The sequence below is a fragment of the Phaseolus vulgaris genome, chromosome 5, assembly GCF_051622355.1.
Source record: "Phaseolus vulgaris cultivar YP4 chromosome 5, ASM5162235v1, whole genome shotgun sequence".
In the NCBI taxonomy this organism is placed as follows: domain Eukaryota; kingdom Viridiplantae; phylum Streptophyta; class Magnoliopsida; order Fabales; family Fabaceae; genus Phaseolus; species Phaseolus vulgaris.
This window is the reverse complement of record NC_143502.1, coordinates 31,118,887-31,135,630: the sequence shown is the minus strand read 5'-3', so window position 1 is coordinate 31,135,630 and position 16,744 is coordinate 31,118,887. Positions and strand designations below refer to the sequence as shown.

The 16,744-nt window shown below is 31.3% G+C and overlaps 1 protein-coding gene across 1 annotated transcript; it reads left to right on the top strand.

Moving 5' to 3' along the window:
- Positions 1-12,417: 12,417 nt before the first annotated feature.
- Positions 12,418-16,478, top strand: LOC137835383 (chaperone protein dnaJ C76, chloroplastic). Its single transcript, XM_068643863.2, has 9 exons — positions 12,418-12,782; positions 13,036-13,164; positions 13,270-13,399; positions 13,742-13,862; positions 14,249-14,330; positions 14,817-14,870; positions 15,171-15,209; positions 15,840-15,939; positions 16,175-16,478. The coding sequence occupies exons 1-9, from the start codon at positions 12,552-12,554 to the stop codon at positions 16,303-16,305; spliced, it is 1,017 nt and encodes a 338-aa protein (XP_068499964.1). The 5' UTR covers positions 12,418-12,551; the 3' UTR covers positions 16,306-16,478.
- Positions 16,479-16,744: the final 266 nt, after the last annotated feature.

Below are 16,744 nucleotides of genomic sequence, written 5' to 3'. Positions count from 1 at the left end.
AATCGAAGAATAAAAATTGTACCTTTCGCACGTTGTGATTTGAGGGTTTGGGTCTAAACGCAAAGGGAAGAGAGCGTTTTCGCTGTGCAGAACGCTCAGTGAAGGGTTGTGTAAGCGAAAGTAACGAAACAGTGGCGGGAGCGCAAGGGTTAAAGTGTCCGAATAGTACATGGGGAAGTTCGAACGCTAGTGAATCCCAGCCATTGATCTTGACACGCGTACATTGATTAGAGGAGAATGACGAGACGTCACTTTGGAGTAGTTCACACATGTTACCTAGCTCCATGTAGAACGCGCAGCGCGATCACGTAGTCTTTTCGCTCAAAACAAGTTACAACTCGAGACTGAGGGGCTTGTGTCCCGACCAGTCCTCGGTCATTGACTCAGAGGCTGACCTCAGACATCGCGCCCTGGTACTTAGCAATGAGAGGGGGCCACGTGAAGTGGGTCCTAGACGCATACCCGGGAGGCGGTCAGTCTTTGAGATTGCTACCGTAAGCCGGATGTCGGAGATCGATATTGGACCTCACAAGTAGAGAGAGAAGATCAGACATTGGCCGTCAGGATGAGGTGAAAGCCTCGTAAGGTGGGCCCTAGAATTTCATTAAGATAACAGTTAAAGACAAAGATGAATGGGAAGCCTAGGGCATGAGAGACCCATACATGAGGGGTGCATGATGCATGAAGGCGCACCATCATGGATAATCCTAGGGGGCGTAAGAGTCCAGTAGAATTAGGGTTTCCCGGGAAGTTGCATGCATGGCACGTGGGTACTTAGGGCACCCGTGAAACAGATGGCGCTGGATATTAGGTGCACCAAGTTGGGACCTAGGCGGCACTCTGATTATTCATTGCACTCCAGTTAAAGGAAGTTCATGTGCCAGATACGCGAAGATTACGCAATAGCGGCACAGGGACACTTCCCAAGGAACCCTAGACAGTGGTAACAGAACAGAGGTAAACCCTAGTTTCAACCTATATAAGGGGTGCTAATAACCCTAGTAAGGTATGCAACTTTTGAGACTAAAGTTATTTTATACACTTGATGTTCTTTGCCCTAATACTGACTTGAGCGTCACAGTGCAAACGGCCGCTAGGGCGCCCCTTTGTCTTTGCATGTGAGAAGTTTCTTGGTGGAGAAGTCACGTTTCTCAGGTAAGGATAGAAGGTTCCAAGTAGCCGTAGAAGATTATCGGCGAGGCAAGTCAACCGGACAGAATAGGGAGGCTTCACATTTCGATGATTGCTCTACATTGTTTTCGATTGGCTTCGATGCCTCGGTGCGTTAGGATGAAGCCTAAGAATCTACACCCTTTGATTCCAAACACGCACTTTTTAAGATTCAACCTCATTCCATGATCTTTAAATGCCTTGAAGACTTTTTGCAAGTCCCTCACGTGTTGTTCACATGAGTCAGACTTGACAACTATTTCATCTACATACACTTCGACGTTTTGGTCAAGCATCCTTTTAAAGATTTTATCCCTTAACCTCTGGTATGTGGCTCCAACATTTTTTAAATCGAACGACATGACTTCATAGTATAAGTTAGCATAGTCAGTCATAAAAGATGTCTTTGCCTTGTCTTTATGATGTATCTAAATATGATTATACCCAAAGTAAACATCCAAGAAACTTAGCACATGGTGACCTACCACGCCATCTACCAAGCGATCAATGCTCAGTAGAGGGTAGCATCATTTGGGCAGATTTTGTTCAAGTCGTGTAGTATGTGCACATTCTCCATTTTTGTTCGCCTTTTTCACCATCACCATATTGGCCAACCAAATGACGTACTATGCGTTACAGATGAACCCTGCATTTAACAGTTTACCGGTCTCGACTTTCGTCGCGCTCCATTTCTCTTCACCCATTTTTCTCTTTCTTTGGACGACTGGTCAAGCTTCTTTATACACAAATAGCCTATTTGTGATGACTTCAGGGCTCACCCTGGGTATGCCCGACAAGGTCCAGGCAAATAGATCAACGTTCTTTACCAACGTTCGACCTAAGATAGCAGCGCCGTTCGTAGAAAATGAAGTTTTCATATTGGTGGAGTGCTTTTGTGTCTTGTAATGGAATAAGACTAAGGTCTTCCCCCGGTTCTAACCGAACATCATTCATTCAGAGATCAAGGTCCATAAAGGAGAATGTATAGCTCTCGGAACATTCTCTATTTGTTGATTTCCACCCTTAGGTTAGTTGCTTAGCACTCCCTGACCACCTTCTGATCCACATGCACTGTGATGATATCCCCGAAAATGGAAGGGAACATCATGGCCAAGTGTGGCATTGATATTATTATTCCTAAATGGTTTAGAGATGGCCTTTCCAACAAGATGTTATAGGAGGTATTGACCTCCACTATCAGATATATTATCTTGATAGTTCGGCTCATATGTTTTTCCTCCCCGAAAATGGTGTAGAGGTCGATGTAACCTCGTGTGTCCACCTGTTCTCCAGAAAAATTGATAAATTGGTCATTGTACGACTAGATCTTTGTCTCTGGTATCCTCATTTTTTTGAATGTTTTCCAGTAGAGTATATCTACTGAGCACCCTTGATCAATTAGCATCTTTATTATCTCAAATTTATTGATGTCCACAGTGATGACCATAGGGTCATCTTGGGCCGGGTCAATTGCCTTGAAGTCTTTGTTTGTAATGGTAATTGGGGGCTTCCTTAGACAGGTTGTCGTAGAGGCTAAATTCACAAATTGCACGATGCGAAGGTGCTTCTTCCAAGCTGAGCTTGAACATTCTGCACTCGCAAAGCCAGCGACTATCAATTTAATCACCTCTCTGACATCTCGATGTGTCAGGTCATCCCTTCTTGAATGTTTACTCGTATGGGGTCATTGCTTCGGTCATCTCTCTTTTTCACGATTTTGTCGGGGATAATAATACTTATGCCCTTCATTTCTTTTTTAGGGCTCTTCCCTGCGTTAGGGCGAGCAGTTCGTGTTGTGACCATCCGCTTGCACAAATTTGCACAAGTTTCCATCTTGGATAAGTTCCTTAATATTATCATTTACTATTTGACACTCTTCGGTCAAATGCCCATAATTGCAATGGTACCAACACTTTCTGGTCGTATTGGCATCTTTAGGGCTTGACACCTTCCTTGGGATGGGCAAGAGGTCGACATTCAATGCTTCCTCTAAGACTCACCCCTTGGGAATGAGGTCCTCGGTGATGGCAGAGCCCCCAGTCACACACAACCACATAATAATGAGGATGAAGACCTAAATGTTGTTTATGAATTTATTTGCAAATATGGGTCTAATTGGGCTTTTGTTTATTTTTATAGGCCCAATCAAGAGGACAACTTTAGGATGAAGGATGTACAAACATATCCAAGAAGACCTCCAACTCATCAAAACATAAACTAGAGTTTTGGTCAAAAGAAAACAAGAAGACTGAGTTTCGGTAGGATATATTAGAGGATGAAAATTACCTTGGCATGGAGCACATGGATGTCCACATGGCAACCTATGAGTGGAAAGGATTTAGTATGGAAGGTGTGAGTTAAACATGGAAAGTATGAGTTTCACATGACACTTTCTCATTGAAAGTTTTATTTTGAATTTTCAATTTTTGCCTCCAAAATGTTCAGTCCTCACTCCTATAAATTGAGGTGCTTGGCTCGTGAATTAAAAATATCAATTTTATGAGTGTTATGCTGCCAAGTTGTTTGCTCTTGCACTCTCTTGTCTAAACCTCTCCATGTTAGACATTGTTGGTCTTTTCCTTCACCTCTCCAAGTGATATGGTCCAACCAATCACTCTCCCTACTCTTCATGCACCTTTAAGGAATCCATAACTTTATTAGAGCCATCTTTGTTCCATTCCCTCCATTAAGCTTCCGCCAATCCTCTAAAAAATTTAAGAAATCAATTTGAAATGAAGGCACACACCATCACTCGAGCCTCCCAATTTTTTCCAAATGCAAGTCGAGTATTCTTCTCCTTTCATTTTCCCTTTCCTTTTTCTTTTTATGCCCCAGTCTCAGCCCATACTTGATTCTAATACTCATGAAGTTCTTTAGCTGCAAATGTCATTACTCATCATTGCAGTTAATCCATACAAGATGCTGGCTTTTTGCATAAACTATCAGAGAAAGGTCTCGATCTTAGAGTCACTACCATATGGTGAATTGCCACTGACGAACTCAAATTTGAGATGTTCAACGATACCTTGCTAAACCGATCCATACCCGAAGTGGGTCTCTTTTCTATTGTCATACATTCACGAGTGTAATGGAGGTTAGGTGATGTGCTTGACTAGTTACTAATCATGTCCCAAACTTAGATGTAAGGGTGTCAAAACAGTTGATGGAACTTGGAGGAAGCCTTGTGAACCAACTGAGGGCTCCTCCCTTCAGTGATGCCGAGAACACTCGACATAAGACCGAGTCATCAAATGTGTACATGATTCATTTGAGTGGTGTAGACATCCATATTCTCGCCTGGATCTGTGGTCCCGTCATACTGATCCATATTCAGTCATTTCCATGTAGGCGGATTGGTTAAGTTACAACTCTCCATTTTGGCTTTTGTTCTCTAACGGGCGATTCGTTGTCAAGGGATCTACCGTGTTCTCCTTCTGCATGGTACCTTCTACTTCACATGACTACTGCTTCTCATTCGAGCTTCCTCCGACCAACTATCGTTTCATTTCTTCGTTCTCGTTACAACGGACACTTATCTCCTCCTCATTCTTCTGCCTTATCTCGACTATCTCCCTTTGCAGGAATAAGAGCAAGCCCATCTATTCGGCTTTAGTCATCCTCTCACTTGTCAATTTTCTTATTGATACAATTTTCTTCTTTGTAACTTCCTTTACTCTTTTGGCCCCACGGTGGGTGACAATTGTTCTTATATGAGGGGTTAATGCAGTAACTGCTATTGACTGAATAATTGATTCCTTCCCTTCAGTCGCGATTTTCTTCCTCTTCCTCTCCTAACATAAGGGCTTTATCTCTCGATGGAGAGTGCACCTGTAAAAGGTTTTTCAATGCTTAAGTGAGTAATTTATATTCGGGTGCAATTAATAATGTAATAATGACGTATCTTTGTCTTGGTTGTTGTACTTATTTATAGTATCGGATGAGCCCCTTTATTGTTGGGCAAAGATTAAAGTGTGTGTGTCATAATTAACATCTGTATTACCTAATTTTTGTATTGTTTAATTCTCGTTAATACACATTTTAATTTTTGTATTTATTTAGAATTTGGAATAATTTAGAAACTTTATTTATTTCATATTTTTATTTAAGTAAGACTTTAAAAAAATTCGGATTTGTATTTATTTAGGATTTTGGAAAAGTTAGAAATTTATTTATTTTATATTTTTATTTATGTATGTGATAAAATAATTTAAGATTTGTGTTTATGTATGATTTTCAATAATTTAAATTTTTTATTTATTTCATGTTTTCATTTAAGTAAAATATTAAATAATTTAGGATTTGTATTTTTTTAGATTTTGAATAATTTAGAAAATTTATTTATTTCATATACTTTATTTAAGTAAGACATTAAATAATTTAAGATCGGTATTTCTTTAGGATTTTAAAAAAATTATAAAATTTATTTATTTTAGATTTTTATTTAATTAGGACATTCCCTATTTTGGGAATTGTGTTCATTTAGTATTTTGAATAATTTAGGTATTTTATTTATTTCATATATTTTATTTAAGTAGGAAATTAAATAATTTAGGATTTGTATTTTTGAAAATTTTGAATAATTTAGTAATTTTATTTATTTCTGATTTTTATTTATGTAGGATAGTAAATAATTTAAGATATGTATTTATTTTAAATATTTAATAATTTAGTATTTTTATTTAGTCTAGACGTTGTAGAGAGTTGAGAATGAGAATTTGTTTATATCCAAATAATATAAATAGTATGAAGAAACACAATATGTGATAATGAAAATCAAGTAAAAAAGGGTTTTCAAGTTTTCATTAAAAAAAGAAATGATTTTTATTTAATTAGATAATTAAATAATTTAGGATTTGTATTGATGGAGGATTTTGAATAATTTAAAATTTTATTTATTTCATATTTTTACTTAAGTAAAATATTAAAAAATTTGCAGATTTGTATTTATTTAAAAGTTTGAATAATTTAAAAAATTTATTTCTTTTATATTTTTATTTAAGTAAGACACTAAATAATTTAGATTTTCATTTATTTGGATTTTGCATAAATTAGGAAATTTATTTATTTCAGATATTTTAAATAATTTAAGATTTGTATTTATTTAAGATTTTGAAAAAATTATAAAAAAAATTATTTTAGATTTTTATTTAAGTAGGACATTCCATACTTTTGGGAATTGGGTTTATTTAGGATTTTGAATAATTTAGGTATTTTATTTATTTCAGATACTTTATTTAAGTAGGAAATTAAATAATTTAGGATTTGTATTTTTTTAGAATTTTGAATAATTTAGGAATTTTATTTATTTCATATTTTTATTTAAGTGGACATTAAATAATTTAGGATTTATATTTATTTATAATTTTTAATTATTTAGGACATTTATTTATTTCATATTTTTATTTAAGTAGGAAAATAATAATTTAGGATATGTTTTTATTTTGAATTCTTAATAATTTAGTAACTTTATTTTTTTTCCAATTTTTATTTAAGTAGGAAATTAAATAATTTTTGTATTTATTTAAGATTTTGAATAATCTAGAAATTTTACTTATTTCAGATTTTTATTCAAATAGTACATTAAATAATTTATGATTTTTGTAGGTTTAATGACCATTTTTATCCAATGTCTTTTAGAAAAATGCAATTTCATCTTCACTTTTTCTAAAGGTTGAGTATTATCCCAATGTTTTTTAAAAATTTCAATACAATTTCTCATCTATTAGATTGTTATTATTCTACTAGATTCACCTAATCTGAGTGTGCATATTTAATTATATGTGTTCTGAACAAATTGAATTATTTTTAAAAACTTTGGAAACAAATTGAATTTTAAAAAATACTCAGGACAAAATTACATTTGTCAAAAAAAAATTAGTCATTAAACCTAGTATATTTAGGATTTTTAATAATTTAGAAATTTTATTTATTTCATATTTTTATTTCACTAGGAAGTTAAATAATTTAAAATTTGTATTTATTTAAGATTTTTGAATAATTTATGAATTTTATTTATTTTAGTTTTTTTATTAAAATAGTACATTGAATAAGTTAGGATTTATATTTAGGTTTAATGACCATTTTTGTCTCAATATTTTTTAGAAAAATGCAATTTCGTCGTCATCCCCTTTTAAAAAGTTTAGTATGATCTCAAATTTAAGTATAACTTCCCTTCTTTTAAATTGTCATCATTATAACATATTCACATTAAGTTTGATATTACTGCATGTTAAATTATACGTGTTGTGACCAAATTAAATCAATTTAAAAAACTTTGAGACTCAATTTATTTTTTAAAAAAAGTGGGAACAAAATTTTATATTTTAAAAATATTTTAGATCAAAATAGTCATTAAATCTCGATCAGGATCTTGAATAATTTATAAATTTATTTATTTATTTTAAATTTTTATTTAAATATGACATTAAATAATTTATGATTTGTATTTATTTAGAATTTCAACTAATCTAAAAATTTTATGTATTTCAAATTTTTTATTTAAGTAGGAGATTAAATAATTTGGAATATATATTTTTTTAGAATTTTTAAAAAAAATTTATTTATTTTAAGTAGGGCGTTAAATAATATATGATTTACATTTATTTATAATTTTTAATAGTTTAAAATTTTTATTTTATTTTTAGATTTTTATTTAAGAGTTATATAATTTAGGATTTGTATTTATTTAGGATTTTGAATAATTGAGAAATGTTATTTATTTCATATTATTATTAAAATAACACATTAAATAATTTTGAATTTTGAATAATTTAAAATTTTACTTTTTTAGATTTTTATTTAAAAAGGATATTAAATCATTTACAATTTGTATTTATTTAGGATTTTAAATAGTTTAAGAATTTTATTTATTTCAAATATTTTAGTAGCTAATTAGATACCAATTTATAAACTAGTTTATAAATTTTATTAATAATAAAAATTACTTTATATACCAGTAATTTTTTGGTCTCTAATATAATATTTAATTTAGTCAATATAGTGACTAATTATTTTTAGTCTTTAAAATTGATTTATGTTTAATAATTTTTTATAGTAAATTTTTCACATAAATATAAAATTTTAAATGAGAACATAGTTTATGATGAAAAATTATTATTTTTATGATATAAATATGCTCTTAAACGAGTATTATTGTTTTTATGGGTGATTATTTATGATTTTATGTATTATATTATACGTACTTCTACTTTGTACGAGCTTGTAATGTATAAATATAAAACTTTTGTTTTTTTCTGAAATATCTTTTTAATAAAACACTTTCATCAATTAAGAAATAAATAAGTAATTATCTTAATAAAAGTTGAGGGTTTATAATCAATTATTACAAGCAGAAGTAATTGATTATGTTGAAATAAATTATTTAGTTTTTTTAAATACCATTTACATAGATAAATAAAGTATTATTTGAAATAATATATTAATTTATTTATTACTACAAGAAAATTATTAAGTAGAAACTAGAGAAAAAAATAATTAATTCTATATTGACTAAAATAAATATTATTTTAAAGACTAAAAAATTATTATATCTAAATTAGTTTCTATTATTAATAAATAATTTATAAATTATAACCTAATTAGTTACTGAACTTTTAGTTACTAACTTTAATAATTTTATAAAATAAGAATATAGATTATTATTTTATAATAATTAATTAAATCTATTTATTTTTAAAAAGAAACTTATATTTTAATGGTCTGAATTATTTTTAGAGTAGATATAAATAATTATGGAGTAGATTGTTTGATAAGAGAGTGGTAAAATGTGTAATAACTAGTAATTCATATTTTTTTTCTTTTTTTTTTTAATAATATTTTTTTTTTCATGTGATGAGAGATGATTGTTGTTATTTGAGGTATCAGCATAACTCAGATGTCAAGTTGCATAATAATGCCTAACATGACAACTTTTATATATATAAAAAAAACTAGTAATCATTATGTACACGTTTTAGTTAGATAGAATTTTGTTTCTAATCTAAATAACTTGTAAATATTGTGTTAATTTTATGAGATTGAATTGTATGGATCTCCAACTCGTACAAGCTAAACACTTATATTATATAATACAAAAGACGATTTATTAGTTTTTTATCTTTATTTGGTGATATTTACAACTCTCTTTGCCCATTTTTTTTCATTGTTCTTGGATGTAATTCGATACTAGGTGCATAACAAACTAGTATCAAAGTCAGTTTGATGGAAAGAACAACTTCAACTTATGAAGAATCAAGATGAGGGTTTCGCTTAAGGAGTAAGGTGTGTAAGCACCATTGCTAGGAAGTATGTCGTACATAAAGAATCATGTTCTGCAGAGGTAGTAAGAAGAAAATACTCATTCAATGATTCTTCTTTCTTTGTCAAACAAGGTACTTTATGAGGCTACGGAGGAAAAGATCTCAATAGCGTAATGGTTAAAGGTGAAGTTAGTCATGACGAAATCTAGATGTAACAAGTTGTTGAAATGATAGTTCTTTAAAATACAGATGAAAGAGAGTATGATACCGATGAAAGAGAGTATGATACAAATCAAGTAGACAAGCAGATGACCAAGGATACAACAAATTCACATCAATCATCTCAGCATATAAGACAAGGTCCCACCAAATATTAGAAGGATCTCAACAGAAGAAGAACTAGGCATAAACCAAAACATCAAATGTTGTTTCTTTCGGGCTTCTTACAAGACAAACATGTTTGTAAATAAATTGAGCTCATTTTGGGGGTCCAAATAGAAAAATAAACTAGAATAGGGTGTGCTTAGTAGTTTGAGTAGGTTGAGCTTAGTAATTTGAGTAGGGTGTGCTTAGTAATTTGGGATTGTGCCGAGCCCACCTTTCATGACAAGTGCTTTTAGGTTTAAGGTTTATTTGACCTACCTTCTAGAAAGCTTCTCACAAATGACACCCATACCCTTTTATTTATTTATTTATTTTATTTTGCTTAAGACTTATGTTCTTAGTGTTTTAGGAGTCTTTAAATCTCTTATGCTTATTTTGATTTTAATTGTGAAGAACTAAAAGTAACTAGAGTTTGTTTAAGTGGTAGTTGATTTAGTTCCAAACAAAGAATTCAAGTGATCATATAAATGAGATCCCAATCTATTTTTGAAAACTGAAAGTAAATGAAAAATATGTATGTCAAGATTATGGAACATAAGTGTTTGAAGCTCATGTAGAACTCTATAAATAGAATAATAGAATATAACAAAATCTGAATCCTAAGAAATCTTTATAAAACTTAAGAAAATATTTATAAAACATTACGTGTTATTACATTTCCAACTTATTTATAATTATGACAGTAGTTGAAGGACAAAAATTTTGTCAATTTTTCAATATGAAATTTCTTTACGTGCAAACAACCTTCAACTTCAAATCAGATATTTCTTTTTGTTTTGATGCCTTAAATTCAAATATTCCACTCCAGTCAAATATTGGTTGCAGGGAATATTTTGCTTCAAGCAACAAAAGAGGTTGTCGACGTACACAATTTACACAAAAATACCAAGCGTGCACGATAGCAATTCGCAATTTGGCATTAATATTTGAATAAAGTATTTTAATTAAATGAATAAACTTAAAATAAAAAGTATATTGTAGTCGAATTTAAGCATTTAATCCAGCTTCATTTCATCCAATCTGACGATGCAGATTGATCTATACTAAATTTTTATCTTTACAAATATCATAATTAATATTTATTTAATTTTTAAAAATTAATATTTTATTTAATGTTTATTTATCAACTTAAACTTTACTTTGCCTATTACAAATTAAATTTGTAGTTGACCGAGCTGCAACAAATTATCCAAATGGGTTGGGCTAATCAAATTCAGCGGCTCTTTCTAACTGCACCACCATAGCTTCTTTCCGGCACCCAGACTTCTTAAAATACCAAAAATACACTTTATTCTATTGAAGTTTTTCATTTTGGAATGAGTGATATGGAAAAACTCTGGATTATAGAATTTATAAGGTATTTCTTCTCTATTCATAAATACCTTCCATATTCTATGATCTATAATGTGTTTCTTTAATAAAATACATTTCAGATTATAAAATCTGGAAGATATTTAATATCTTCTAGATCTAGAAATACCTTCTAATTTTATTTTTCATAATTTATTTTTTTAAGAAAATGAAAATATTTCAAATTGTAAGCCTAAAATACCTTCTAAATTCTACAATTCAGAATGTGTAAATTAAAAAAAAAATACATTATAGATTATAGAATCTGTAGACATTTATAGATTTAAAAGTATATTTCAAATTCCATAATCCATAACGTATTTTTTTAAGAAAAAAACATTTCGAATTGCAAAATCTAGAAGGTATTTTCAAATTGAAAACTACTTTCTAAATTCCATAATCTGATATGTATTTTTTAAAGACAAAATAATCCGTTTACCTAAACTATGGGATTGTTTCTTTCCTGCAACTCCAGATCTTCTTCTGCCACCTCCATACAAAATATGAAAATACATTTTCATCCCTCTCGTGCTACTCCCATAGAATAGCTTCTGGATTATGTAATTCGAAAACGCATTTGAAAAAAGACTTCTGAATCACATAATCCGAAAGTTAAAAAATACTTTCGGATTACATAATCCAAAAAGTAATCATGCATCTGAAAAATGACTTCCAGATTATATAATCCGAAAGGTAATTACAAATTTAAAAAATGACTTCCAGATTACGTAATCCGAAATTATAGAGGGGAATTTTTGGAAATACGAAAATTTATGGAGGTGAGAGAAGAAGGTATGGAGGTGCAGGAAGAAACAGTCAACTATGGGTGTCAAAAAACTATGGAGGTGCAGGAAGAAAGAGCCCAAAAACACATATCACGGTTGACATTTAAAGACCCATTATCAGTTTCTTTTTCTGGAAACATTGCCTCCTATTTCGTACTTGCTCGATTCATCTTATGTTTGTTCAGATTCTAAGGGTGTCTTGTGGCTGTTAGAGTGACATGTCAGCAAATTTTCCCTCTCTCAACTCCTAGCCAATTTTTCTTCCACCTCAAAAAATTAAAATCTATAATTTTCCAATAAATTGTATAATTAACATAAATATTATCCTGTTCAACTACAGCATCCTTTTTGTTAATAATAATAGTAACATAAAAAGATATAGCTGTATCAATAATTGTTTTTTTTCTAAGATTGATGTATTAATTATTATTTTTATTTTGATGACTATGAAAGAATGTAAATCCAAGCAGGACTATATTTCTAATATTAATAATAATAATAATATTTATGGCTGAGATTGTTTCCATTATTTTACAACTGCAGCAACCCAAGTTCACATACTGATTGGAACAAGGTTCTTTTCACTGGAGTTTGTTTTGGAATTATGGCTCAGTTATTGTCTCCAGTATGTATGGAGGCACTGAAAATCCACAACCCATCATTGAATTTGTGTTCAACAGGCTCGTGGCGGATGCTGGTGAAGACCCCAAGTCATTGCACTTCTGTGACACGCAGTGGTAAGCGAAGAGGGTGTGGCAGAGTAAAAGTTACTGCCGAAGATTCAGTTTCTCCCACTGACACTATTGCAGATGACTACTATGAAGTTCTGGGTCTGGTGATGCATCAAAATCTGACTTCGTTCACTTTCTGCTGAAACTATTCGAACATGCACACATACAATGAGTTAGGAAGTATTTCTAAGATGAGAAAATCTTTATGTTTTGAGCTTACTGTAATCATTAGCCATGATCTGAATGTTAGTATAGTTTTTACACCCTTTAGTCAAATTGGGTGGATTTTGCCAAATCTTATGTATGATGATGAGATGTGTATATAGTAATTAATATTTGGTTGGTCTGCTTTACTAGCTTCCAGATGCCTCACCAGAGCAGATCAAGAAGGCATACTACAATTGCATGAAATCTTGCCACCCCGACTTGAGTGGCAATGATCCTGAGACCACAAATTTCTGCATGTTCATTAATGAAATATACACGGTTGGTTCCATTTTATGTTTCTAAAGTTTTAAGCTTTTGGGGTAAAATGTTGTTAAAGTTTTGTCTGTGCTTTTATTGGAAATTGAATTGACTATTGCAGTGCAGGTGCTAAGTGATCCCATCCAGCGTAGGATTTATGATGAAATTCATGGTTATTCTTTAACTTCAATCAATCCTTTCCTTGATGATTCAAGCCCAAGGGATCATGCCTTTGTTGATGAGTTCAGCTGCATAGGTACTTTGTCCATTCATAAATTGTTACCTTAATTAATTTTGTCAGCTTTGTTAAACACATTTTGTTCCGGTACGCTTAATAGTTCCACATCACTTAGGAGTCGAAACCAAGGATAATTTATATACACGTTCCTCACTAAGACATCTTTTAAGACAAAAACATGATGGAACTCCAAGTTCCAAAACAAATAATACCAACATCAAACTTCCTTGATGCTAAGTACAGTACTTAAATAATATGCTTTATTCTTTTGTGTCTCAATTATTACACCATTGGGGATACCAATTATACTTGTAAGTTTTTGCATTGAGAAATTTAACTATGCTGCAAACCCTTTTACAGGCTGCAAAAATTGTGCAAATGTAGCTCCTGATGTATTTGCAATTGAAGAGGACTTTGGAAGAGCCAGAGCATTCAACCAATGTGGGAACCCTGAATTAGTTCAACAGGCGATTGACAGTTGGTAGGTATCTCTACGTTACCTGTAGTTATTACTTATATATACTTATACACTAACACATTTAATCTCATTATAGTAGATAGATATAATGAAACTTACTTCATCTCTCTAAGAGGAGACTTAGATTTCACTTTTAGTGCTAGTATCTTTTCAAGATGTATTTCTGATGGTGATCTTGACTTTCATACTATTAAAGGCGAAAAGAATATTTCTAAATGGTTATGTTATGTGGGTTGTATTGTATAACTATACAGACATAATCCATTGAGATGTTAATTTGAATTTCTTAGTGGTAGATACTTGAGATTTAGAACCTTTGGTATCACAATAATATTTACTCTGAGATTGCTGGAACTAATTTAACTTAACCTTTTTTTCTTTAATTTTAGCCCTGTTAGCTGCATTCATTGGACATCTGCTGCTCAGCTATCATTACTTGAAGATGAGATGCGTCGTGTAGAAAGAGTCAATGTAAGGCCTTAGTTATAGCATACAAGTCTTCCAGATTTTTTTTATCTTCACAATCTCTACCTCCTGAAGAAAAATCATCACTTCTTTTTCGGTACATGCTTTTGAAGTTTTCAATTTCAAGTTTCTTAACAGTTTTTTCTTGATAATTTAGCTTATGAGGAATGGCCTCAACGTTCTTCCACATTTATAGTCTGTAGGATTCTATGTTTTTTCTTTATTTTTAGTACATGAAGCTTTACTTTCTCTTGGTTAATACTTTTTAAACGAAAGAAGATACTAAACTTCCATATGAAATCAACAAACTAATTAGTGGTTTGGAGGGGAAAGTTACTGTCATAGGTGTTGCACTTCCTAAGTAAGTCATTTTATTCTATAAATTCTATAAACTTGTAACATTATCCCCAAATTTATTCTGGACTTACAAATGCCTATGATCTTGTAAGTGTTTTATACTTTTTATATATCTAGTAACTCTTCTATGAGCAGGTTGCCCTGATGCTATCAGGAATGGGAACAGCATCAATTGATGTTTTCAGAATGGTAAGAATAATGAAATGAATAAAATGTTAGGTGATGTTCTAATCTTTTTTATCTACTGGTGGGTGTTTGAGGGTTGATGGGAATTTCTTGGGTTGCAATTCACAATAACCATATTCTGCGTAATGATTTAAAGGTCAAAGTAACATGAATTTCATAAAACATTTTCTTTCCAGAATACTATATCTCGTAATATTTCATCTTTTAACTGGTAATCATGGATTTGATAATTATTAAATTTCAAGCAGATTAAGTGCTGAAATGATATTAATGTCTAACATGATCTTCATGCATTATTGACAGGCAAGATCCAGATGGGAAAAGAGGCAATCAAAAGTCTTGGTTAGAACTCTTATATTCAATGTCTTCATTTTTTGCTTAATGTAAAGAGTCACTTATTTACATGCAATTGATTAATCTCACGATTAAATTTATTTCTTCTCTCTTCTTGATTATAATATTATTATTTCTGGGTTGGCTCTGCATCGTATTATGTAAAATAAATAAAATGTCATGGTACAAAGTTCTAAGACTGTGCTAAAATATTTGAGAATTCTAGTTTATTGGTCCTAATTGTGCTGATATAATTCACTTTCTCATGTCACTGATTAATTTACTCAGATAAATGGTAATGATTAGTGGTTTGGAAGGTGTTATCTGAATAGACATTTTGTTGATATATAAATGAAGAATATCTGAATCCATAGAGGTCCACACAAGGAAAAGAACTTTTACTTCTGACGTGATATTCTTCAAGATAAATAGTAGGCTCTACATTTTAACACGATACAATGTACAACTGGTACACACTTCATGGTTATTTGTTGGACCAAACTCTTAATCACAGACAAAGGAATTATAATATCTTAAATTTTGTTGTGAAATTCCAGTTCTGCTTTAGTGTTATAAAACATGTGATGCACATGACTAATTTAGTTTAAGCACAATAAAATATCCATGAGCTTCTTGCAGGAAAAAGCAAAAGTTAGAATGATGAAGCAAGAAGGTTCTGATAAGAAAAATTCATACTGGGACAATCTGTGGGGCAAACAAAAAGACTATCAAAGTTCAGGTACGGGGGAAGTGAAACTACAAAGTGGAAATTATAAAAGTTTGTTTTTTAGAAATCTCTGTTTATGTCTTTTTAAGTGTTGTATTGTTATATAGTATTTCTATCTGTAAATTCTAAATGTTGAAGTTTGTCATATGAAAAACTGTCCCTAGCAGCCATGTTGACAATTGCTGTGACAATTACTGTAATACAAGGATTATATTGATTATATTTGAAAATGGTAATTGTTTTGCAGATGAGGTAGTTGAAGAAAGAGCAAGAAGAGCTGCTTCAGCAGCACGAAGATGGAGGGAATACTCAAGGAAGGGTGTTGATAATCCTCCCACATTTAAACTCCCAGAAGCAAACCCTGGCAAGGAAAAATGACCACTACTTGATTTACCTTCCATATAATTTAGTCCCATGTAATTAATTCATTTATAGCCTCTCATGAAACTAATGAGATCTTTCTCACTCTACTATCTATGATTGTATATGCAGCAACTATAGTTATACAAGGGGAAAATATAAGAAAAACTGTTTTATATTTATGTTGCAATGTGCTCTATATGATGGTTAATGCTTGGGGAAAGTTCAAACAACGAATATTTTGGTTGAAATAATTGTTATAGTGTTAAAAGAAAATGCACTAAGGTGATGGCAATAGCTTAGTGGTATCAGAGTTTTGGTTGGTATATTCATAAAATGAATATTACCTCTCAAACAAGAGAGACAAATGTTTGTTTATGCAATTGAGCAACCTTAGGTAATGGCAATAGCTTAGAAAGGAGGCCGAGGAGACAGTGGTTGATGCAACATCTTTTTT